This window comes from Polyergus mexicanus, unplaced genomic scaffold (assembly GCF_030449975.1).
Source record: "Polyergus mexicanus isolate NDT 795.1 unplaced genomic scaffold, iyPolMexi1.0 SCAF_7, whole genome shotgun sequence".
Taxonomy (NCBI): domain Eukaryota; kingdom Metazoa; phylum Arthropoda; class Insecta; order Hymenoptera; family Formicidae; genus Polyergus; species Polyergus mexicanus.
Window position 1 is genome coordinate 1,129,749 of NW_027223327.1, and position 26,753 is coordinate 1,156,501.

The window sequence follows — 26,753 nt, forward strand, 5'->3', positions numbered from 1 at the left end:
ATTTACATTTAGTTGAGACGCGATCAGCATAGTTGATTAGTATGGAAATCCAGATTCTTGATATATAAAAACTCTTGATTATATAAAAACTCACATTAAAAGAATATTTAATTAATTATTTTATAATTTTACTATATGATATAATTATATATTACACATATAATTATGTATATCCTTTCTATTCTAAATTTGAAATGGGAACGTTAATTTTGCTTTGCACTCTTATCTATTGTAGAAACGAAAAAAATTAGCTTCAAAAAATTAGTTTCTTTTTATATCCCCTGTATTGCATATGTAAAATAATGTTTCAATTTATGAAAATGAATGCACAAGAATGTTGCACACTCTTCATCGTCTTAAAATGATATTTTCACAACTATATATCTCTCTCTCTCTCAACTCTTTCATTTATACGGCGATAGTCGATAACGGGAGAATATGTTCTCAGATCGACACTCCGGGCGACAGCATTACCCCTGGCAAGGGCAGGAACAGCAGCTGTTGCACCGGCAATATCGGCAACGCGCCACGAGGACCGATCACGTAGTTTCGCCACCGACTCATTACGGTACGGGCCGCGTCGAGACGAGAATATTGCCGCCGCGGCATGAATGTTGCACGTAAAGGGCCACGTGAACGACGTGTAATAAGGGAACGCGTAAGTTAACTCGGCGCTCGTGTAAGAGAAAATTCTATCGCGTAAATCGCGCCGTGGGAGCATCTGCGGAAATCTTGCTTCGCGTTCGTATATATATATCAGAGCGCTTATTTATCCGTGCTGTACGATGCAAATTGATCAATGCCGAAGACAGTAGTCAAGAACGGAAAAATATATATGTCTTGCGTAACTGTATGTATTATTGTAGAATCTTGATTGTATAAGCGATTTTTATAAATTTTTTTTTTTCTGTTCTTCATTTTTCGATATTTTTCTCCCACGGTTCTTCGATAAAAAAATGATGTACGATTATGAAGAAATCTGTTATAATTATCAACTTTTATGAAATTTTCACGCTTCTGAAATTTGTCGAACAATCCATCGAGATTTTCAGACAAAATGCGAATTTTATAATACGAAGATACTGCGATAATTATTTACGCGTAGCTACATCATGAGTTAGTAATATACCTAGTAATATAAACTGTCATATGATTAATAAGAATAGGTATAAAGTAAGATTCCGGGGAATCGAAGCGGGCGCGTCGATAAATGACAACTCGTAGAGAACCGTCGTTTCCTTTTTTATACTGTAGTAATATCTACAATACGATCGCATCTACCGTAACAATTTATGCAGTCTGGCGATATTTGTAATATACAAACGCACGCACACATGTATATGTATGTATACACCACGTATATATTTGATACATAAATTTTGTACATCCATAATAATATCGTACGATGACAATCGATCGTTATCGATAACAATGATATGCGAGTGACGTAGAGGAGAGTATTAATAAATAGTAAAATCTATCTGTGTCTTATATACGCTGTCGCAGACTCCGGAAAGAGGGGTAGTTTACGTCGCACCTGACGGAGATAAACTTGGCATCGAAACCAGAGACGTGGATCTTTTTTAAAACTCGTCGTTCATCACGTTTCGAGAAGAAAAATCGATCGCTCTAAGCTAATTATTTGTGAGTGTATTAAATGTTTAACAATCTTGATGAGCTTCGTAGCGCAAAATTACACTTCGATGCGAGCTGAGCTCGTTTCACGCTAGCTTGGCTCTCTTCCCCGGTTTATCCCTTTATATTATCATATCTCGCCGCGAAACCATCGCGCGGTTAGAGATCGCGGTTGTTAAACCGCTCGCTCTCGCAACGAGCATTATTAATTGATCGATGACGCAAGCGCGAGCGTTGTTGATACGTGGGAATGCGTATTAATAAGTTATGCGCCGCAAACACACGTGCACTTATCGTCCAACTCTTCGTCCGTTTCATATATAACAATATTAATGACGAAGAGAACCGTCGTAACTGGCGCGCTTTAAATATTAAGAAAATCAAGTTCTTATCCGCTGTAAATATTATACACGGCTCCTGCTTGTGCGACATGAACAACGTTGTAATTAAATGGCGGTTAATTATTCCTCGCGTCAACTGTGTATAGACTTATCGCGATCGTACTTGCTGAGATTACTTTTCGCGTTTTCCGCAAACTCGCGAGAATTGCATTAAGAATTTTTTTTCATTCATCGTTTCTTTTTAACGTAAAATAAAGTCGAGGGAGAGAGGACGATATTTTTCCAACGATACACGCGAAATTCTTAGACGTTGAAAGAAGATGGAAAAATAAAAATAGAATATAACAATTGTTAATTGCGTCTTGAGAGAATCATCAAAAAATTCAATTAATTCATGTTACACGAAGAAACAAGATTGCGACCTGACATTGTTTAACATCGTGATAGAGTAAAAATAATATTTAAGACATTATTATATATTTTAATCTCGCATATATATATATATATATCGATAGAGATAAAAGACATTTAAAAATCTCGAGACCGATAAAGTGATAATACATATAACGTGTCCGCGTCTCTCTGTACCAGTATTATCGCTACTTAACATTGTCATTTCGTTCGTGTGTGACTTTGACAGATACACAGCGTTGATCCTGTCTATTGTGCAACCTGTCAGCCGGTGCATTGGATGGGAATCTTATCAATGGGAAAGGAATCTGCTAGCGGCGGATACGAAGGATACAGCCTCGTTAATTAGCGGAATATTTGAAGAATGTTATATCATACGTGAAAGTTTGCAATTCTCGCAGATAGTGACATAACGTAACTGTTAATTTTCGTTTAACGTAAAGCGGGACTTGATAATCGCGAATTTTGCATTTCGCGGTATCGTATTACCATGCCCGAGATCATCTGTAACCATCTGCGGTTGCGATAAAAATTATATTACAAGGTAAAATTATATTACGTAGAGGGGGAGAGAAGCAAAGGCAGGAATATACGATGGTTGAGCCGCAAAATCGGACCTTTAATTTTATATGCGCTCTGGAAATTTTATACGTGGTATAAACATCGAATTGAATATAAATCATGGAGATTTAAAATTTTTTTTTTTTTTTTTTTTAGATATCGTGGAATATATGCTCGTTCCCTACCTTCTCCTCTACGTAAAATATTATTATCGCTTCTTTATAAGTGTCGTATAACGCTACTACACTATCGTTACGTTATGCTATCAAAAGTGGCAGTCGATAAGATTATCGAGTGCGATTACACTCGTTAGGTGTACTTTCATCCCTATTCTAGAAACTTGATCACGCCGTCCGGATGTCGGGGAAAGGGTAAAAGGGGGTAGTCGCGCGTGTGAAAGGAGGGAAATTTCCGTTCTTTGTTTTTTTTTTTCTCTTTTCTTCCACGTGTAACCTGCCGGACAAAACGGAATCCATTACGGGGCCTATGTAAGGAGACGGCGTCCCCCGTATAGTCCCGTAGGCATTTCCATTTATATTACCTTGTCGTTATTCTTCGACGCTGCTTTTCTCTTCCCATCTTTTCTCGCCCGCTCAGTCTCTCTCTCTCTCTTTCTCTCCTCACCCTCTCCCCGCCGTGTTCCTGATCCTTCCTCCTGTCTCTCCAACTGCTTATTCCCGACGAAGGACCACGTTGAAGATGCACTTGCTCGACCAACCGGCCTCGTCACCCGCCTCGTACTCAATCCTGTGACCACCAACGTCGAAGCGACGACCTGGGCTCTGCGCGGAAAAAAATATCGTCGCCGACAAATGGCGGTGAGGGGCGCTAATAAAATGATAAGGGAGGGAGAAAATCTGCTGTGCGTGCGTGCGTGCGTGCGTGAGTGAAAATTTGCAATGCAGTTTGCGCGAAAATTTTGGCCTGCGACAAGATCACGCTTCCGAAGATTTAATCGAAATTCGCATCTCTCGCTGTGGAAAATTACGCTTAACTAATTTCACGGAGCTCGCGAACGAATCCACTTTGCGAGAATCCGGACTCATTCTCTCTCTTTCTCTCTCTTTCATCTTTCTCCGTATTTTGTGGCACAAAAATTTCCATAATCCATCACACAAACCGACGCGGTTTCGAGCTCACGAATAATGGGGACCGAGCTATAAAATTCGAGTAATAATTGACGCGCGTTAACAAATAAGTTAATTAAAGCGGCCGGCAATGTACGCGTATATGACGTCGCGGTTAATTTTCAGATTGGCGCTAATTAATCAGTCATTCGATGCGTCGCAGTCTCGCCGTAAAAGAAATTGTAATTGCACATACATCATCGCACGACGCTCCGCGTATTAAAAACATTCATATATGTGCGAATCCATTTTTATCCCGCATTCATATTTGTGAGAAAATTTTCGCACATTTATAAAATGGCAATCTCTCGACATTACACGATAATATCACCTCGATAATGAGCGATCTCCGCGTTTGTAAAATTATTATTAATGATTACTGAAAACGGGAGAGAATCGCTTTTCATCCAATCGCAATTGGTGCGATTATTAAACACGCGTAACGCGATGCATATCGTTGAAACACGTATCGAATGGAAGCTTTTTACAATGTGTCATGCATAAACATCGATGCGCTTGGTTATCGAGATATTATCTACTTTTTGTTCATAACGTTATGTTGCTGATATTAAAGACGAAAATCACACGCGTAATGATGATTATCGGACAATTATACGTAGACAACAATTTATAATCGAAATATTAATTGTAATTATTCGTCTTTACAAATAACTAATGACACAACAGCAAAAAATCTATCCTCGAGACAAACAAAAGCTTTATTTTCCGATTGTGTGCGATTGATAGAAAATTTTATAGATATCCGATCTTACCTCATTATTACTGATCCGCGTCACTCTGACATTATCCGTGAAGATCGGCTCCGTCCACGTGATCGCAGTTCCATTTCTCCCGACGACTTCGATGTCCCCCGGACAATCTTTGACTTTCGGCGCCTCGCCGTCTAGAGTTCGAAGATTAGCAAATTGAAGTAACAGCTGATCCCCCCCCCCGCGCTCGTTTTCTCGTCCACCTCGTCGAGCGAGGAAATTGCGGGCCGTAAGAAAACTCGTTGAATCGAAACGCAGACGGCGTGTGAGAAAGTTCGATTTTCGCATCGTCGTCGAATGATGAATCGGCGAGCCGGATTTGGCGAACGCGAGATTATAAAAGTGCAGATTCGCGTGTCGATGAGCGAAATACATTTCTCGAGTATCTCGCGTATGTTAGTGATGTTAGTAAAAAAGAAAATGGAAAAACAAGCTTTCTCACACGCGCATGCCTTTACGTCTCTAAAAATTTTACATTTTTTTTATCTAAAAACGAACGAACGAACGAACGAACGAACGGATTGAACGGAAAAATTATGTTTTCATAATCTTGTAAAAGAGAGAGAAAAGATGCATTTTGATCTTTCTGTATCGTGCGCTCATTGTTATAGAGAAGCTGCTTATTCATGTGCCAAATCCGTCGTTCGTTACGTTCGCGGGAAAGAAACAACGATTCAAGTTGCGCGTAGACCTGTCCGCAAAATCAGGCCAGTATTCCTCGGAGAAAACTCGGTTGGTTCAAGTGTCAGTGATGAAGCTGGAGTTTGCATCAAATTAGTTTTGTCAACTTTCTACTTCTACGCACAAATAAGAGCTCTGTACTTTTGTACGAGATGTTGCTGAATGTAATCCTTAAATGCCGCTCGGTTAAACAAGCTCGTACGCTAGCATGTTAAATCGTTCAAAGAAACTTATTTAGAGAAATAAAATGAGCAGCAAAAGAGCCGCTCCTTTTCTTTTACGATCTTTTCGAATATTCTCTTGAAATATATGAAATATCATTAAACAGCATTTTAAATGATATAAGACTATTATATATTATTTTTTTCATTAGCGATCTAAAGACAGATTGGAATAATATTATATAACAAAGGGAAAAGTAAGTAAAAGTGAGTCTTTAGCTTAACGAGTATTAAGGTAATAATTTATCCAAACGAATAAGTTTATTCAGAATTGTATAAGGATTTAAATCGCACGCGATACAACGAATCGTTGCAACGTATTTCGCTCACATCTCAGCAGGATGCACATCAGGGAGTGGACGCGACTGATGGCGACTGTTGGAAGAGACGTAATATTCTTAAGACGCATTTTAAAGGATGACATAAGAGAAAACGTTTTGTTATACGCGACGTTGGACGAGACGATCTAATAATTCGTCAAACTCGTGTACGATACGTATATTTACTCGTCTCTTTTCTGACGCAAACGCAAAATGTACCATAATTGCTCGCTCGCACGACAACTATCTTTTCGCGAAAATCCAAAACCTCTCGTGCATCAAGAAACGTAAAGAAAGGGGAAATATTTCAATCTGACGTTGTTAATCATCGAGAAACTTCACGGTTGCTATAAATGATGTACAACGCTCTCCATTCTGTTGCAGTTTATTTAACACGTGTTCTCCTCCACGATAGGATTAGCCGAACCTATGTGTGTTATCCTCTATTTTCATCCGTTATTAATCAAGATTTGCAAAGTTCAAGAGACGTTTATCCGGTACCTTCTGCAGAGTGCAATCTCTATAATCCGGATTAATTAATATAAGGGGGTATAAGCGACCTCCTCAAGTAAACAATTTCGTTTTTAGAAAACTCTTATTTACGTATATAATTTAAAAGTATTTTCGGTTTTATAATATGATCGAAAATTATTAACGAGTTTATGCATTTGAGAAATAGTTTGCATTAGGAAGATTACACTCTATATTCTGTGTCGTTTAAATGAGAATTCAATGGGATATGAATTAATTTTGAAGAATATATATGTATATACATGTATATATTGTCGGAACGCGAGATGGTGTGGTTGGCGCGAGCGTCCTGTTACTGTACAATTACAAATTAATAATCGCTATTTCCCGCTCGTTACAGAGAGCTGTCATTATCGCGAGCGCTCGAACGAGAAGGAATCACCATCGTTATCGCATTTATACGTAATACGTCGTTAACACGCATCCGGGTAGATTAATTACCTTTGACGATAATGCGTAGCGCGCAGCTGGCCTGCTTCTTCGATACCGGGTGTCGCGCGAAGAACGTAATCTCGTGCACTCCGGGCTTGAGGCTGGCCTCGAGACGCGTACCCCAGGATGGTTTCGATCGCACGTATCGGAACCAATCGAGATCTGTCGCTGGTTGATCGAAGGTCACGAACGCCTCGTCCCTACCGGGCGATAATTCGGCTACGACATCCCTCGGACACTCCAATCGGGGTTTGCTATATCCTGTCGCAAAGAACGTGCGAGATATTCTTTCTTGCCCGATATCTCGTCGTCTCAATTTTTCTCACGCGACACTATGAGGAAGCGAACTATTTCCTCTCTTCGCGTCTTCCGTTAAAATATAAAAGAAGATAACGGATTTTCCATTTTAGAGATAGCGTAGGTCGAAACAATTTTTTATACTTTATTGAAAATTTATATATCCGTATCTGTGTATAAAGATGAATTCGATTCGGATATTGATGTAGCTTTTAAACATGATGAAGGAAAGATAGAGAGAAACTGTTAAGCTTATCTTTCTTTCGAAATCTCGCGACAAAATATCTTTTATAAAAATTTGAATACTTACGGACACATCTTCCGTTCTCCGTTCCGTCCCACGTGCCATCGGATCGACAGGTCAACTCGTATTCCTCGCGAAGCTGATAACCACGAGGACACTTTAGGAAGCATCTCGTGCCGGGTCGATTGGGCACTTTTCGTCTGTCCCGCCACAATTTAGACGTGGCTAATCGGGAACATATTAAATAACCACGACCGACCGGATTTAACTGTGGACACGCGATGCTATTTATGTCTGGAACCAACGGGACAAAAACCAGAATTCTATTTTATGCGTCGTAATTTAATCACCCTATGAAAAACCAACTTCCATAATTAACATAATATTATTTTGGAAAATAATACTGCCTTTTTCTTAGAAAATTTTGAACATGATATAGATCAAAATTAATGACATCTTCAAAAATGTCATTCTGTCGTCTTTAGGAAAAAATAATATGTTCGATTATATCTCTCAATATTGATATCGAAACCGAAAGAATCTTATTACGAGACATTGAAAATTGTAAAATGCTCTTATCAAATTAATGATAAATATCATCTCTCTTCAATTAAATTATTTATATCGAATATTGATTGTTATTCGCATTGGAAGCTTGATTCGCGATATATTTAACAGAATGAAAAATGTGACGGTGTTTTTTTCTAAATAATATTATTTTAATTACGATCACGGAAATAAACTATAAATATTCAGTGGCTATTCATCGGTGAGGGATTCACTCATTGGTCGTCCTTCTGCGCTAAATGCACCTGGCTTGAACCGACAGCATGCACTAATGCGAACTCAACATTCACGTCTGGCTCATAAACCGCGCAGATTCCACGCGTAATCTATGTATGTGCAGCAGAATCCTCCACATCGACGCAATACTATATGTCAACTGCCGCATCAGCTGTTTCTACGTACCAAATACGATATGTACATGAAGCAAGGAATTACAAATACTAATGTGACAGAGAGAGGGAGAGAGAGAGAGAGAGAGAGAGAGAGAGAGAGAGAGAGAGAGAGGAAAAAGGCATCCTAGGCGCTGACGCATCCGCGGAAGTCGTTCCCGCGTGACAGCTTTGCATAATGCTATTCTCGCGGATGCATCGCGACTAACGGGTGCCGGTACTCCATCCCGTCAAAAACGCAATTCGAAATTTATAAAGTTACACATAATTGAACGTTAAAAAGTTGCGACAAAAGGATGACGGTGAATAAAAACTTCTCGGATGGAAGAGAAGGGAAGTTAAGTTGAAATTAATCGAGGAACTTGCGTAGACGACGGAAAAGCATGACGGATACCGAAACACTCTGTACATTGTACATATATATATATATATATATATATATATATATATGCACGCACACACGTTCAATCGTACAACGACATACAATATTTCGCGCGAATATGAACGGAGCGTGGAAAGTGATTTATCAAAGGAGACGTACCTACGCAGGATTTTCCATCGGATGACAGAGCTTTTTCATCCCCCTCGCAAGCGCAGAAGAAGCTACCGTCTGTATTCTCGCATACCTCCGTGCAGCCCCCGTTATCAACCGCGCATTCGTTGATATCTAAAAATGCAAAGAGAATCCGATGACGAACCTTATTAGAATATCCATGTAATTATGTTAAGAATATACATCGTATCAATTATTTGAAGAGATGCATCATCTTCATTAAGTGTATTTTTATTATTACTATATTTTATATTTGGAATTTTCTCTCTCTCTCTCTCTCTCTCTCTCTCTCTCTCTCTTTAATTTCATTCATTTTACAATCAACCGATCACACGTTACGCTTTGTGCAATTGATTAGGAAGCTGTGAGTAATTTTATAGACGCGAATTGTATCTTTAATCTAGAGTCAACTTCGCGCAATCACGCCTTCTTATACGAGCGTCGGTCCTTTAACAGATCGGACCGATCGTTTTCGCTACATCACACTCAAGCCTTATATACAAGGCTTCTTTCATTCGCCTCGTAATGACTCCTTCATCGGCGATCTCGCTCTTCTTTGGCCCCCGATCTGTCTTTCAATCGTCGGCGAGATTACGCTAAATTGACCGAAGTGGCCAAGTCGCTATTGCCTCGAGCACTCTCAATATGATAGTCGAGAGCACTCGATTTTCGCTGCTTTCACGACGTATAAATTTGCGCTGAAATGTATAGGGTGGACCATGTAATATCAAGCCTTTTAATTATGGCAGCGGAGTTAATTTAAATTTTTTTTTTTTTTGTTTGTTAATGATTGATTAAAGTCAAAATTGAGGTTTTTGAGACACTTTATATAAGCGGTATGCGACATAAATTGATAATTTACCGCCAAACAAAATTTTCTGCAACAATAACACAGAACGCTGTCATTTATTTGTCAAAATGTAAAATTTGTATTCGCACTTTTTTCCATCTCGCACATTTTGCGTCGCTTTCGCGCGTAAATGTTTTAATATGAATTTTAATATGAATTTTCTTTTAATATGAATTTTCTCGAGAAAATGAGGAATGCGTATATATATATATATATATGCACAGACAAGGTTTATTTGCTTATTTGAAAGGAATATTACTACTGCGAGAATTTCTTATACCGAGAAAATCTTGCTCACGAGAGACAGCCGAGAGAAAGAATTTCTTTCTTTCATCGTCGCTCCAGTTTTCCCCGAAATCCACACTCGGTGCACTCCTTCAACCGACACCTCGGCTGTTCTTTTCAAGTTTTCCGGAGATTGTAAGATCATCGCGATAGTCCACTCTTTCCTGAGACAAAACGCACGTGCACGTGGGTCTTTGCGGGCAAAATTAGAATTTCGCTTTGACGCGGGAATATCAGAAATTTTCATAAATGCGACATTACGTGGAATCGTTCGAGCGCATGGTTACGCATTTCTTTTTAACTTCTCTTTTCTGAAAAATATTCTCAGACTTCTTCTGATCTTTTAAAGAGAGCTTAATATCTTATCGATTGCGTTAAATCTAAGGTACATTTTACGCGTTGCTCGTGAAATAGCTGCGGATTTTGGTATTTTACACGCGAAATTTCTGCTGCAACAACTCCGCTTCAATGCAACTGGATAATGCCGATCATCCTGAAATGCCGTTCACGTAAAATTTCCCCGCTATTTAACGACCGAGGTTGCGAGGAAAAAGGGGACGGAAATGGATTGAATTTCCGTGGAATAAGATTCGCAGACGTGCGAACGTGAACGTCTGTGTAACGTTGTATCAACCGAACTATAATGTTCTTGTCGGTATTCACGACCCCGTCAATTGTAATTGACGGATTTACGCCCCGCGAAATTGGATTGCCAGTTACGAGTTGTGTATGTCGGCGGCGTGAGCTATATTGAAAGAGAGGCTGCGCGATATCTTCTTTTCAATTTTTATATAACGCGATACTATAAAATACCGTACGAAAAAATATGTAAATTTCGATTATAAATTCTAAATTTCTAGATTTAAAAATGCGTTAAATATCGACTCTACTCGTTTAAAGGGCGATAATAATCGCTCGAAATTATTACAAGTATTTATAATTATAAAACAGATTCGCACATATATAAAAACTTTGTTTCATGATACATTATATACGTGCAAAGAGAAATTGAGAGAAAAAGAGAAAGAGAGAGATGAAAAAGCCACAAAAGCAATCCCCGTATAAAACGCCGATAAAAGCATCGCGTTTTTCCGATCGCGTTTGCGCGAGTCTTGCAAAACGGATTGCAGCGGGACTGCATTTGTGCAAACGGCGAGGAGCCGCATCGAGATATTTGAAAGTATTGAGGGAGAAACCCGCACGGGACTCCTAAGAAGGTTACTCTCCCGAGGAATGCACGATTGGCGAGAGAGAAAAGGTTCGATCTTCCTCTCTTTCTTTAAGGAAGGAGCCGGTAGTGATATAGGTATCGTCCTTGCGGGGTCGTGAGATTACGATTCTTCGGTACTTTGCTCCCCGCCGCGGAGAAAGGGACGCGAGGCAACTCGGATTTCCTCAAGGAAATACTAAAGCCGCTGCGCACTTTCGTCCGGAATCGTAGGAGAGAATCGTCCGAGAGATGTTTGCGATCGAAGGAACTTAAATGGCGCGGATGTTGGCGCGAGCTTCGCGCGAGAAGAGCTCGAGGAGAGTTCACAGAGTGCTTTTACGAAGCGAAAAGTAAAAGTAAAAGTAAAAAAAAATATATAGAGTACGGAATACATATGCCATAATAAAAAAAGCTGAAAAATCATACAATGTATATACGTTGGTTAGAAATTATTGTAAAAGATGAAAGTGTGACGCGGCTTTATGCACGAGAGTGAGGAAGAGAAGAGATAACGGCACAAGGAATTTATATTAGCTTAACTTGACTTAAGCAACCATGCTAAAAATTTATATAGATTCATCCGTGTGCTCTAATTCGAGTATAGTATATCTACGACGTCCAACAATAAATTCACGGATGTAGTAGTCACACGTAAAACTAGCATCGGAGAGAACTCGTTCAAACTTTGACATATTTCTAATAAGCTTTTAACGAGAATCGCGCAACAAGTTTGAAATTATTGCAAGAGTATATATATATATATATATATATATATATATATATATATATATATATATATATATATCACCGTTATTAACGACATGAGAATTATTTTTTAATCTTTATGATTATAATAGTTTATCAACAAGACACAGGAACTTTTTATATTCTACGAACGAGAGAATCGAAATTTTTTTCGATTATCCGACTCACCAATGCACGTTCCGTAGGAAGTCTGTTCGTAACCTGGCAGGCAAGTGATGGACAGCCTGTCCAAAACTGGCTGATCCTTCAGCTCCATAGGTTGCGCGCATCGATAGGAACCCGGGGTGTTGATGCATCCATAGCGACACAGCTCCGTTTGAAGATCCGGTACCGAGCATTCGTCCACATCTACGGGAAATGATTGCCATTTGTCAAAAACGCGTCCCGATACTTTTTTGCTACAGAAATGTTGCGTCCGATTGAAATTCCATGAATATTTGCACGCGGAATGTCGACTAAGTGCATCGCGGAGCCTCGATATGTCACCAAGATTTATTTTCGTTTCTATCGCGTAAAACGCCCGGTATAAATCGTCCGGTCATCGCGAGAGAGAGAGAGAGAGAGAGAGAGAGAAAGGGAGAGAAAGAAAGAGATTGTTAAAATTTAATTATTCTCGAAAAGAATATCTCTCTCTTTGAGAGAGATATATATTTGACGAGAAAGAGAGTTAAATTAATAATAATTGCCTTGACAAGTCTTCCAGTCATCCTCGAGAATGAAACCATCGGGACATAGGCAGAATACCCGACCCATCGTGGACAAACACGTGTGAGAGCATCCGGCATTGTTGACGCTGCACGGACCTGTGTGCTTGTCATGTTCGCACGTGTGATTGTCGGCGGCCAGCGATGCGTCCCGCAAACCCTCGCAGGAGCATTTGTATCCTCCTATGAGATTTCGGCAGGTGTCCTGACAAGGGCCGTGGCCGTTGTTCAGTAAACATTCGTTGATGTCTATGCAATAAATAAGGCGCATATTTATTCCGCCGTTTAATGATGATTTTTATCCCATCGCACAAGTGCAATTAACATCGCGTGCAAATAAATATATTCTGGAGAGATATTTAAATAATGTAAATCTGACGCATGGATTTTGCACGAAAATGATGAATTAAACAGGGGATAAAGAATCAAATTAAAATTCCGTGTTAAAATCAAAGTGCGAAAATTACAAATGTCCAAAATTGAATTGAAATAAAAATGTTATATAAATTTCGCACGAGAAGATTGCATGTATGCGTAAAAATTTTCAAAAAAAATCCGTGCGCCGTTAATAATAATTATTCGTGCGCGGTAAAATCGCGAGCTTACCGATGCATTTGTGGCCGTCCACCAATTTAAATCCCTTGTAGCAGGAACAGACGGAACGCCCGTTAATATCGTTGCAATCGTGCTCGCAGGATGCCTCGGCGCATATCCTGTCCGGGTTTTGCTTGATCTCGCACTTTGGCACCTGTCCGAGCCACTGACGTCTCCTGCAGACTAATCGGCTCGTAGAGGCTGCCATACGGTAGCCTGGCACACACTCGTAATCGGCTTCCAAATACTCGTGCCCCGGGGTCGAGGACCTTTATAAATGCGACGAAAACGAGCGGAAGGTTATTTTTACGCTAAAATCCTAGTTTATGTAAATATAGCGTTAACGTCAAATGGACATAAAAATAAACGTATTTTTTGATCCTCGAGTTGCGAGAGAAAAGATTTCACTGGTTCAATTTTGAACTAAATCTCGCTTCGATTAAATTTCTCCATCGATCAATGTTATTATCTAAATAATTAAATAAAGATATTGATTAGTTTTGATTCATCAATGTTTCGATAAAAAAAAAAAAAAAAAGTCTATTCGAAAACGCTCGCAAAATCTAATTATTGGAATCAAAACGTAGAACATATTTCTGGAACGTCACGTATATATATCTCACATTGCAACCGTGTAAATCGTTGAGAGATGCCAAGATTATCCCGTGCATTGAATTACGAATGACGGAAGATAAGGGAAAGGGAGAGCACTTACTTTACATATTTGATCAGAGCATGGCGAGATAGAGGCGCCGGCAGGAACGTCCCGTTTATGCAAGATAAGTCCCCGCTCGTGTCGTCGTCCCGCATTATGCCTGTGACTTTCGCGCTTGTTTCTTCGTCGTCCCCCTCGTCCGAATTAATTATCGGCTTTCTCGGCGGATGAGAACCGGAGTTGCGAGGAATTGACGGCGGTAATTCGCGTGGCAACGACACCGGCTTCAGCCTATACGCGTTGTAGTCCTTCAAGGTTCTCTCCAGCACCTCATTCTCCAGATCGAGAATCGGTAGATCCTCCTTGGTCCTCGAATAGCCCAGCATCTTCTCGGCATCGTAACGCGAGTTCCCGAAACCAATTTTGTCGCTCGACGAAGCGTCCTCGTCCATACTTTTCCCGTCGACTTCGCTCCATTCGACATCACGTCCGGTCGATTTCTTCGGAGAGCTATCGAAAATACCGTCGTCCAGAATCGACAGATCCTTCGACATGGACTTGGAAATCTCCATCTCGAGCTGTTTGGAGAATTCCCTTTCCACCGTATCGACCACGTAAACACCACGACGAGGCGTTGTCCTCGTTGGCCTCTTGGTCGCCTCGAGCGTCGAATGACGCTGGAGACTCGACGATGTTGCAGTACCGTCGACAACTTCTGTCAACGAGGTCAAACGATCGGCGGTGACGTTGGACGATTTTTCCATCGAGCGTTTGGACGTATCGGTCTCTTCGCGCTTCGATGAGTGACGCTCGACGTCTTGTCGCTTTTCGTTTTGTCGGGAGCTCTTCCCGCCTCCTCTATTACGCTCCTTCCTCTCTTTCTTTTTTCGCCTTCGTCTCTCCGCACGGGATTTTCGCGCTTCCCGACTCCTCGGCCTTGATTTTGAAAAAGGCTCATTCCTCTTCCGTGATGATTGATCCTGCTTGTTCGATATCTCGTTCTCGCGACTATTCTCGGTAATATCGTATACGCGATCCTTGACACCGGAAGCCTTATTTCTACGACGTTTCTTGCGTGTTCGACTTCCAAAATTGCCCTCTTGTTGCTTACTCAAACTTGCTATCGGGAATATAATAAAAGTACACGAGACCAATAAAAACGTATTGTCACAGGTAAAACGATAAATTGAAGTGCGCGCGTGATAATAAGTGATTATAATCGATCGGCGAAATTTTTTAACCGTTTAAAATTATTATTTCTTTAAACGTATGAGAAATATATAACGATGGAATAACGCGCGTATTTGTGTAAAGAGAAAAAAATTCTCAGAATAACACCGGGAGACACTCGTTTACATGTTATATCTCACTCAAAATATATTTTCGTTTAGTTGAAAATTTCTTTACTCCCGTAATACATTTTTCATTATTAGGAAAACGCGATTTTACTCACTGACATTTACGTTTCGCCAAAGAAGCGGAATTTTCGCACCATTTTCCGACCAAAGGAGATGTTTGTTGCTTTCGTCGCCGCGGGTCCTCGCCCTTGCTTCCATCTCCATTCCTCCCGGCTCCTTGATAAAACCTCGCGACGAGAGCATCCTTCTGTTTTTCTCGAGCACCTCCATTTCCTCAGAAGACGCGTCCTGGCTAATAGATAACAATAGCTCTAAGCATCTTTGTTCCTGCGAGAAATAAGATATCTAAAAGAGGTATTGCTAAATAGTCCGTTAAATAAATCATCGAAAGTGCAAAGAGAATCGTGCTCGCACAATTGAAGCATTTCGAGATGGGTTTCAATTGCTTAAAAAATTTATTTTCTTAGGGACAAAAAATTTATTGTAATCCAATACTATAATTAGCAATCAAAGGACGGCGATATAATAAGCTTGCACATATAAGGCGCGTATGAAAATTATTTTATCAATAATCGAAATCTTCTTCGCGAACATTATGTAATCATCGATCACCCGCGGTGTACGTTACTTGGACGGTACTATTACCTGATGAGCCTTTGATCCTATGATTACATTAGGGCTATAATTACGATGTAATTCTATTAAAGATATTCCCTGACATCTCCATTCGACCGGATACAAAGCATGCGTCATCGAATTGAGAGAAACCCGGTGAATCTGAATTTTCGTAAAAAATCTCGTTTCTCGTATCACTCGTGCGTGAGCTGGGTTTCCTTCATCGTACGGCGTTCGGGAAGGAAAAATCCGACGAGAAGTAGTACATTTTACGGCCGAGGAGACCTCAGGCGAATATACTTTACCTATACTGCTGATGGGTTTGCAGAGTGCGCGACTCGTTGCCGGAAAGATCCGATCTCCTCCTGTCCCCGAATGTACCGCGTGCCTCGGCATTTTGGCAGAGTCCTGTAAACGAGAGGATTGGACTTTAAGCCGATCGGCCGAAGCGGCAAGCGATACGAGCGATACGAGGGGTGAGAATACGAGGGGCGAGATGAGGAGCGAGAGGTAGGGAGGAAAAGGGGGAGAGACTCTTCCCGTAACTGCATCTCCGCGGGCGTTGCAGGCAGCGAGGCGAAAATGCGGAAGTTCTATTGTGAAGTTTCCCGGAGCCGTGCACTTGGCCACGAGTGGGTCGCGGAAACTTGGACTGTTACTACAATGAAACTCCGCCACATGGAACTGCGGAAGTCATCGGTCCCCGGCCGTCATTTCGCTTCGTCGAGCGTTCGTCGACCGCATCGTCGACCGCCGATATGGAAATTCTTTAATGTGCAAGGACGGTGATAAAATCGAATCCGGATAAGAAGGACCGAGACCTCGATAGGAGAGGATAAGAGATTTCCAAAGGGCGTGCGATAGATGTCTTAATTTTTCGAAGGGTGGCTTGTTCTTTCGATGACCTTTTAAAGTTTTTAAAATTTTTACGATATCCGAGAGAATGAGGCGAGGGTGATTTATATGAAGGATCATTCACGAGTAAAAGAACGCGCTTCATTCTAGAATATAATTTTCCTTTTTAAATAGACTTGCAATTTTTTTTTTTTTTTTTTTTTAATATTCTCTCAGACAGCAAATGAATCTCACTAACGAAGAGATGCCGGTCGGATGCCCGGAAAAGTTTTGTGGATTATACTCGAAACTTTCGCGAAAGAAGCGAAACTGGGCGCATTTTCCTCCGCGCATTTTGCCTCACCGAGAAGAAGCATCTTCGATTAATCTAGACGATATCAAGTGGCAATTGGTATATAATCCAGCGGTAATCGATTTTCCCTCTATCATTACCGTTTTATGCGAAACTGTGTAAGGAACGCGAGACTACCGGAGTATTCGCGCAAGAAATCAAAGATATTTTAAGAGAAGAGAGATTATCTCACAGAATAATTCACTCATGAGTATATTTTGTCTATATATTTAAACATATTTATATATTTTAATTTATTTTTTAAATCTTTTTTTCTATTATTAATATCAACACATTAATGCATTTAATTTCAATATTTAATTATACAATAATAATCATTGCGATGCCATTTGACGTAAAGAATACATGATGCCCATATATAAGTAGGCGAAAACAATAAAATAACAATATTGTATTATTTATCTTTTACGGGGTATTTGCAGCGGTGTATTTTAGCAGTGTACTTTTTTAGAATATGTGTGTTCGCAACGTAACTATTACTTTGAGAAGCCCTATTTATAAATCGATTGTCTTTTTCGCGCTACAACTTATCGGAAATATAAAAGAACAAAATGTGGACGGAGAGAATGAGGGAGAAATAGAGAGAGAGAAGAGAACTGGCAGAAGCAATTAAAGCGAGCAACTAAGCTTTGCCGTAGGCAGCGGAGAGTAATTTGTTCGTTTCTCTATCGTAATAGCTTTGGCCAAACAGAGAGCGTGGGCATCCTGTCGCAAAAGTTTAATTAAATTCAATCAGCGGTAAACGATGTCCGTGTAATATTCAATTGACGATAAACCGCGTTTAGACTTTATCTTTTCGAATTATTAATGCACGAATGTACAAAGAAACGCGAAAAGTCGATCCGTGTGCAATTTACATCATTGTAACGCCTTCGACAAGACGAAGCGATTGAGCGATGAGAGCGCGCATGTTTCAATGTTTGACACGTCGGAACGTCGGGATCAGCAATCGAGACTGTCGACTTGAATATTTCATCTTTATTTCCGCGCTACCACGACAAAACTAATTGTTGATGCATGACACATTACGCTAGCGCTCGCGTGAATAAATGAGGATATTTCGGAGGACGAGAGTCGTAGTCGCACGTGAGTTGGTAATTTTTCATTTGCCGCCTACGACATTGCGCTCGCGGCCTGACATTCCGCGTCTGTGATATTCACGGATCATCAGCTTTAAATTTACATTTCGCCGAAACATCAACATCAGCCGAGCGACGTGTTCCGGAGATTTCGATTATTAATTTTTACACCTGAATTTGCGCATGTATTTCGATCAATTTTTCTCGCACGTAATTCGATATCGAGGCGAGAAACGACGGCGATAATATCGGATTCGGAAAGGATAATCGACGCGCCTGGAATAATTCGGGATCAATGACGCTTTAGGAGCTGCTCTTTGGAATTTGCCGCGACACCTGGCCAACGTCACTTATCGCGTTCATCTGCGAGCACGATAAGCCCAACGTCGCAAGGGAATTTCTCCATCAACTTGTATCGCGCTAATGCACGGAACGTAGCCCCTCATCGGTTGATCCCTTGTCAATTTTCGCTTATGACACACGACGCTTGAAAGAGGAGATTACCTCCGGTATACGTTGCATCGCCAATCGAACGAGATGAATTTTCGGTAGCGGAGCTGCTCGACTAAAAGGACTTTTCCCACACGTAAAGGATAAATATCCCTCTCTAAAGAATATTCCCCGACCAAGTTGGCGATCGATGGAGAACGACGGCGCGGCGCTTCCTATAATTATTTCGCTTTTACGCGCTAAGCTTTTCCCTTTTCACGACGAAATAATTCATTCAACGTTTCATGATTGCCTATGGAAAGAGAAATATGAGTAAAACCGATTACGAGGAAATTATATCTACGTCGGGCGGTATTTTACACATTGATAACATCTCGAGTTAAAAAGAATCACTAGAAATTGTATAAATATCAAGTCTCCTTTTTCGCCCGCGAAAAGTAAAACGCACCGATACGCTTATTACAATTGTCGCTTGATTAAAATCGCAGTAAAATTTATAATCATCGTCAAATTATAAATTATTAACAATACGAAGAACTAGAGATAATATATATATTTCTCAAATATGTTTTAAGATATTAAAGCCTTTTCTCAATCTAGGATCTCTTACCTAATTTCTGTAAAACTTCTCTTAAATTACTACGCATTAAAATATTTAAAAAATACATTAGAAACATATATGCATGTTTCATCCCGTAAATCTTGTACCATTTTGTTAATCCTGTTTCGCGCAGAGAATATGCAACGACGTAATTACATGCGAATATACCAGCCGTGCCAACAAGCGCATAAATCCTAAACGAGTTAAGTGGCGAAGTTAGATTGCTCGGCATTCATTGGTTTTTTTTTTTTTTTTTTTTCGTTGTTAAGCGAAACACACACATATACACACGCACGCATACAAAGAGAGAAGAAGGGGAGAAAGTCCGTTTAATGTTAATTCGTAAATCTGCTAATACGCGTCCAGCGACAAAACTAATTACATCGAGCTATAGAAAGACGTCGAGACTCAGGGTGAGGGCCGGGCTGGCATTTCATTGTGATTACACGGTCCACAATGCGCCGTGAAAATTAACAGACCGCGTTTCAAGTCGCTCGTAGCGGGAAAGCTGAGGTTGAAACGAAGTTTCTCGCCGCTCTGCGACGAGAGAATTTCCCCCAAGATGTAGCGCGGGCTATTTTTCACTTTTAAGATACGAGCCATCGAGCGGAAGGAACGGTATGGGACATATTTTTTCACGTTTCAGAGAATAAAAGGACGAAGGAAATTTTTTAATGTAAATAAATGCTGTGCTTTCTTTTCCATGTCATTCTTTTATATTATAGAAAAAGATAAAATAATCCTCGAGGAAGACATGGGGTGCGTCAGATGAATGTTTCGTATTGTTCCGAAATAGGCATCTGCCATTCTTTAAAATGACACATCATGACTTATTATTACTTCATACCACTGTTTTGTATAATAAATAAATTTGATCGAATAATAATTCTTAAATTTTCTAGGTATAGATTTAATTGAATAATAATTCTCAAATTATCAAGCAACAAAATAAAGCGATTAGAGTTAAAATCTGTGTTGGCTTATTCCGGAAGCAAATTAATACAGTGTGTTTAAAAATTGCGAGATTCAAAATTTACATATTATTACAATATCCCATTCTCGTAACATCATTTTTTTTTTTTTTTTTTTTTATATATATATATATAGTCTATAATATAATCTTAACTTTTTAAGCCCTTGGGCGCAAATAAAGTTTTTAATTCTTTATTTTTCAGGCACGCTATATAAATTAAAACGTAGACGCAGGCTGACATGCTCTGAGATTGAATCAAATCTTATCGAAGCTTTAAAAGAGAAGAGATTGATTACTATCCAAAGTTAGAGACAAATCAATCCTAATCTAATCAATTATTATTTTTTATTAATTCCATAGTTTTTTTTAGATCTGTATCTTTATATTTATTAAAATGGAATAACTTCATTAATAATTAATTTGTATAATAATTAATTTAGATAATTAAGATAATTAAATTAAATTCAAAATTAAATTATATAATACGTTTAATAATCGAAAATAAAATTGTTATTACAAATTATTTATTAATCAAATAATTTAATTTACGATAATAATTATTCATACTGTACATATACACAGACAAAAAGCATTACCTAATAAAGATAAAACATCAAATGCAAACTAAATGTTTACACAATATTAAATATACATATTAATTAAATATGTGCAATGATTCTATAAATAATACTTTATAGTACAAATTTTACATTTTTAATCGATAAAAAAATTGGAAGTAACCCGTGACTGCTCGATATGCTTGCAGCAAGGAAACATTCAAATTTCTCCAAAAAGTTGATTATTTTTTTTCCATCAGTCAAAGACTGAAAAAAGAAGAAGATACACTTACCGAGCGGCGGAACAATTGCCACGAGAAACAAAACGGCACAAACGAGCCTCGCGTGGCTCGTACGTTTCTCGATGCACATAACGCGACGTCGTTGACACGACATGCGTTCAAACGTTCGTACCGTGTCGCTCGACCGCTCGCGTGGCTCTGAGTGTCTCTCGTTAGAGATCTCGCGCGTTTCAAACGTTCTCTCTGTCTCTCTCTTTCTCTCACCGTCATCGCTCCGATTCTCATCTCGCGCTTTGCGCGTCGCGGGACCGGCCGGCGACGGCGCACAACACAGCTCGGATGCTGCGAACGGTCCAGCGGGACGCCCGCGCAACGGCAATCCGTTCTACGATCTCGCGAATCGTCCACGGTTAGCGCCACTCCGTGAATCGCGCGCGAATCCGCGCTCTTATCATAGGGAAACGCTATTACAGATCCCTTTCTTTCTATTATTTCATCGAACAATTGGATTATTAGTCGGGGGAAATTATTTAACGATGTAAAATTGATTTGAAAAGTCGAACAATTGAAAAGTGTTATTGTATAATTATATAGTATAATTATATGTAACAGTATCATAGACAAGTTGAAAAAAAAAAAATTGCATAAGCGATTTAATTTAATTTTTAAAATAGAAGTTTGAAAGCTTCTTCTTATTTGATTAACTTTACCTTCATTACCTTTATTATCTTTTTTTTAACCGACATATTTTTATTTCCTGCGTTTTCAATTTTGACAGTTACATTTTTTTTTAATTTAAATTAAAATTTTTTTTTGAATGGCTTGTATAGCGATTTATGATTCTTATCCATAGTTATCATTCGATGATTCATATATAATTTCAAACTTGAAATCTTATTAATAATACGAGAAATCTACGCGTCGTATCAATGCAGATAGATTGAGATTAGTACAATTCCGACGAGTTTAAATTTCCGCGTGAATACGCGAAAAGAGAGAGGACGCACTGTCAAATGTCACTCCCCTGGTCCACACAATTCCATGATATCAGAGATATATTCTCGTATTTTACTTATAATTCGATATTCGTACAGTTTGCGATTCCTAACAAAATTTTATTTCTCATTTAATTTCAAGCTCCTTACATTCACTCATGACAATGAAAATGGAAAGTAAGATTGACTTGGCCGCTTCGAATATCGAGTTTATCGAAACTTGTACAAATTTCCTTTCGAGCATGATGACTCGTGGCTTTTATATATACAATCCGCTCCTACAACGTCCACATGCGCCGTCGTCCTCGCCGTTACCTACCCAGTTCCTGTAACTCTCTCGGATATCGATCCTCCGACACGCGTTCGCGCGTTTCGAACAACGCAAGCTCGGGTTTAAGCCGTGGTAGAGGGATACTACCCTCCCGGCGAAGGTAGTTTATGCCCGGCGCATCCCCTCCGTCACCCCTCGATCGCGTCCTCCTCCCCTTTCTCTCTCTCCTCTCTCTATCCTCCCCTTTCGTCCTCATGAACAGGAGGCACGGTGATCGGGCAAGATGAGCGACCAGGAGGATCTGGATTATTACATCATGTTCCCGTCGTTTCCTCCATCTCCGAAGGACCCGACGCTGACCGCGACCGGGCAGGATCAACGGGAGGAGTTCGTGTTCGTATACGAGGAAGACAAGCGACCGGTCGTGATCCTGCTAGGATGGGCCGGTTGTCAGGACCGATACCTGGCCAAGTATAGCGCGATCTACGAGGAAAAGAGGTATCCTGATCTATATTTTTATCTCGTGTAAAGTCTCGCGAACGAGGACGATGACAAGACGAGACGCGGTTATAGATTCCCAAAAGATACCGAAAATACGCCGGACATTATCTTGAGAGTATTCCAAGTATTCGTATATATATATACGGGTATATATCTATAAATCACGGCATATGACGTGCAAAAATGAATGGATGATGTCCTAAAATAGAACGGAGAGATGTGTGAAGTCGGCGAAATTATTTTTCGCGTTCTCTTCGTAAAATTCTCGGGTTGTACAAGTTAGAAACCGCGCAAGACTCAGATAAACAATGATCGATGCACATATTTGCAGTTGCATTACGCTGCGTTACACGGCGCCGGTGGAATGCCTGTTTTGGCGCCGGGACAAGATGCCGTACATCGGCAAGCGGCTGCTGCAAGTGATCACCGATAAACGATTGAACGAGCATCCGATATTCTTTCACGTCTTCAGCAACGGCGGTGCATTCCTGTATCAGCATGTCAGTCTCGCGATGCAAAAGGCTAACACATTGTTCAAGGTAGAATATGTAACGCGATATGAAGAGATTGTTTCTTATTTTTCCATAACAAGAGGATACAAAATGATACCCTGATTCTACCAAATTTTATACGACATATTTTCTCACGAGATCGCTGTGAATTAGTTTTTAACGAATATATACCGTGTTATTTTCAACATATGTTTGATGTCTCACAATATCGATTAATTGACGATATAAAGTACGAAAATCTATCTCTGATTATAAAATTGCAGATCAAGGGAGTGATATTTGACAGCGCGCCCGGTGAAAGAAGAATAACAGCCCTCTTCAAGGCGATCAGCGCGATCATCGGTGGTCATCCTCTCACGAATCTACCAATGTCGTTCGTCATCACATTCTTCCTCTCCGTACTCTGGTTCTTCGAGGTAAGCGGAATATATCGCATACGTCACAAATGAAGAATTATACATCATATCTAAAAATTAGATTATTTCAAAGCTGCATCGATACTTTATAGCTTATATATTAATTTGATCGTCAGGTAATTGCACAGGCATTCAGTAGATCGTCCATCCCGACAAATCCGATCGCCCTCGCCGAGGAAGCCTATTCCTGGCCTCAACTGTTTCTGTATTCCAACAGTGATACCTTGATTCCAGCATCTGTGAGTTTCGTTCATTTTTACCTCAACAATTCCACGGTAATGGCTCTCTTGGATTTTTCTACTTATTTTTTTCCAATAATTTCTTTTAATATATGTAAGAGAAAGTAGAGGAGAGACCTAAAAATTTATTCTTTATTTATATAAAAATTGTGGTCTTATCGAAATGCCCTAGATGCAACAGAAAAAATCTCTTATTGCAGGGGAAATTTACGAAATCAACGTCATTGCTGGCTATAAATTATATGTTATGCTAATGCTATAATAAACCATTTGAAATTTATTCTTCTACACCTGATAAACCTCACTTACCTGAAATTTCGTCAGGACGTCGAGAAGTTCGCTAGCCGGCGAGCTGAACGGGGCGTGAACGTGCAGCTGGTCCTGTTCACCAACTCACCGCATGTCAAGCACTATGCGACTTATCGCGACGTCTACATCAACACCGTATGCAGCTTCATCCACGAATGTTTGACCTCGCCGAGTCCGTCGAGGAGTTTGATGGATGTTCGCGACGACGATCGCGGTTCCCAGAGCTACGATGCGGTCCCGGGTCTCACTAAACGCGTCGTGCTACCCCATGAAGCCACCAAGCAGCAGAACTAGAAAAATCGAGAGACGCTATTATTAGATAAGATAATCACCTGCTATGTGAAATATCGCGCTGGAGGCGGCGCAGGTCTCGCGGCTGCAATGGAGAGAGGATATCTATTAATTACAATCCTTATGTATACATTTTATAAAAAGAATCTATAAAGTACGAGTATATAAAATATAGAAGAAATCGCTTGGAATCCATAATTACGATCTTCAATTCTTCAAATTGTTGATTTCTAATCGTTAGAAGAATAAACTTTTTGTATTAAAGATAAAAAATTAATTGGCAAGAAAATTAAAAAATGAATGGTTGATTAAATGGACAAAATTGAAAAGAGAAATGAAAATTCTCTAAAATATTTTGAAAGCAGTTCCAGTTTTCAAAGATTAAGAGTTGCAAAATTAAGCGGAATTAATTCCTGGCGATTCTTATTTTATATAATAACGAGGCGATATCCGAGATGCTGGAAACGGTGCTACGTCTCTTGACGCATGGAGCTTTTATTTTATTTTACGAATATTTTATGGAGTATTATTCTCGAGAAAAATTATTTAAATGAAAAACGCGAGGACACACACGATGGCGTAAGATCTTTAAAATTCTGTTAATTGTATTTCAATGTATTTCAATATGAGAATGTAATTAAAATATGAAAATTTTTATCAAAACTAATTTTAATTTATATCAATACATTTACTCTCTACTCTGCGATAATTATTAGTTTTCAGCGCTAGTTTTCATAGCTCGGATATAACGCATAATCTAATTTCTTACAATTAATAAAACTTTCGAGACATATATAATACAGTGCTGCTATATTTTATCCGATATAATTTTCAGCAGATGAGAAACCAGATGCCTATATGAATTATGTGCACTGTTTACGGCATCGTGAGCCTTGTCAAAATTCCATAATTTTTCGCAAAAGTCAATATCGCGAAAACTAATACTACGTCCTCTCTCCTTTGCTTCAGTTTCCTTTACAGTTTCCGTCTCAGCTTGATTCTTCCTCTTTGTATTTTTTAATATTATTTCTTCCGCCACCGCGTGTCCGAGCAACCGTTATTTTAGAAGCTCGTAGACACGAAAATATTCGTTTTATGTATCTCGCATAACAATCCGGATAATGAATCTTGTTTATCGGATGGGGACGCGTATTTTTCTTCGATTAAAATGATGAAAACGCGTCGAAGATTTGAATAGGTTTCTGAGGGATACGCTCGCAGAGAAAATCAATGCAACGCAATGTTATCGCTTTTACTCTTTTCCCTACGCAAAGAAAGGAACCCGCACAAAAGAATCAAGCTGGACTTGATTTAGCTTTCGCAATTCACGATCCGAGTACATGATAGCGCTTAATATCGACTCGGAAAAAAGAATAAAGAATTCTTCTTTCGTATCCTGAAATATAACAGTGATAAACTTTTGGGAACCTCGATACTCGAGAGTATATAGTTGTATTAGAATATCTCTCGTTAAAATACACATCTCTATATATACAAATAACATAAATAATATAAATATATTTTGATCTGTCGATTAGAGTTATACGAATAAAGACTGATAAATACATATAAAATTTCGATTTCATTAAAAAAATGTTTCTTTTATGTTGCGTATCATAAATTGATAAATTCGCTCTTAGAGAGAGCTTATATCGATAAAATATATTTCAGTGTTTTGTTTTTTATTTTTTTTATTTTATCAATTATCGATTTTAATATTTTTTTTATCAAACATTAAGTTAAAAAGGTTATCATCAATGCGCAAAACACAATCCATAAACTTATCGTTTTCATCCGAGCATTGCTTAATCCTTAACTTGCTTAGAAGCGAAAACGCATATTGAGCTTCGAGAAATAATTTCTCAAAAGTCAAAAAAAGCCCGTCAATTTCGAAATCGAATGAGAGTCGAAACTGTTTCGAATCATCTAATTACGTGTTAATTTCTTTCGCCGCGACGAATCTAAACTCTGTCTTTTCGAAGGGACAAAATTGT

The 26,753-nt window shown here is 39.3% G+C and overlaps 3 protein-coding genes across 6 annotated transcripts in view; 2 read left to right on the forward strand and 1 right to left on the reverse strand.

The window, feature by feature from the left end:
* Positions 1–1,398, forward strand: part of LOC138935123 (fibrillin-2) — a 33,741-nt gene extending 32,343 nt beyond the window's left edge. Inside the window, exon 22 of the mRNA XM_070299537.1 lies at positions 449–1,398. Coding sequence (XP_070155638.1) covers positions 449–624 — 176 coding nt within the window. The 3' untranslated portion in view covers positions 625–1,398. The remainder of the gene's footprint in view (positions 1–448) is intronic.
* On the reverse strand, positions 1,054–24,771 carry LOC138935121 (uncharacterized). 4 transcript variants are annotated; one of them, XM_070299535.1, is made up of 12 exons: positions 24,469–24,771; positions 16,422–16,524; positions 15,597–15,793; positions 14,204–15,263; positions 13,501–13,757; positions 12,877–13,143; positions 12,359–12,538; positions 9,069–9,194; positions 7,638–7,865; positions 7,040–7,291; positions 4,849–4,979; positions 1,054–3,730 (listed from the first exon to the last, which is right to left on the reverse strand). In XM_070299535.1, exons 3-12 carry the CDS (start codon positions 15,769–15,771, stop codon positions 3,620–3,622), a joined length of 2,787 nt encoding a protein of 928 aa, XP_070155636.1. In that variant the 5' UTR covers positions 15,772–15,793; positions 16,422–16,524; positions 24,469–24,771; the 3' UTR covers positions 1,054–3,619. The 4 variants fall into 4 exon arrangements, with proteins under 4 accessions (XP_070155636.1, XP_070155634.1, XP_070155633.1 ...); XM_070299533.1 differs by lacking the exon at positions 24,469–24,771 and adding an exon at positions 21,277–21,468 and having other exon boundaries at positions 15,636–15,793; XM_070299532.1 differs by lacking the exon at positions 24,469–24,771 and adding an exon at positions 21,277–21,468.
* On the forward strand, positions 22,439–26,314 carry LOC138935122 (transmembrane protein 53). Its single transcript, XM_070299536.1, has 5 exons — positions 22,439–22,989; positions 23,324–23,531; positions 23,768–23,920; positions 24,037–24,159; positions 24,484–26,314. The coding sequence occupies exons 1-5, from the start codon at positions 22,775–22,777 to the stop codon at positions 24,760–24,762; spliced, it is 978 nt and encodes a 325-aa protein (XP_070155637.1). The 5' UTR covers positions 22,439–22,774; the 3' UTR covers positions 24,763–26,314.
* The last annotated feature ends 439 nt before the right edge of the window (positions 26,315–26,753 follow it).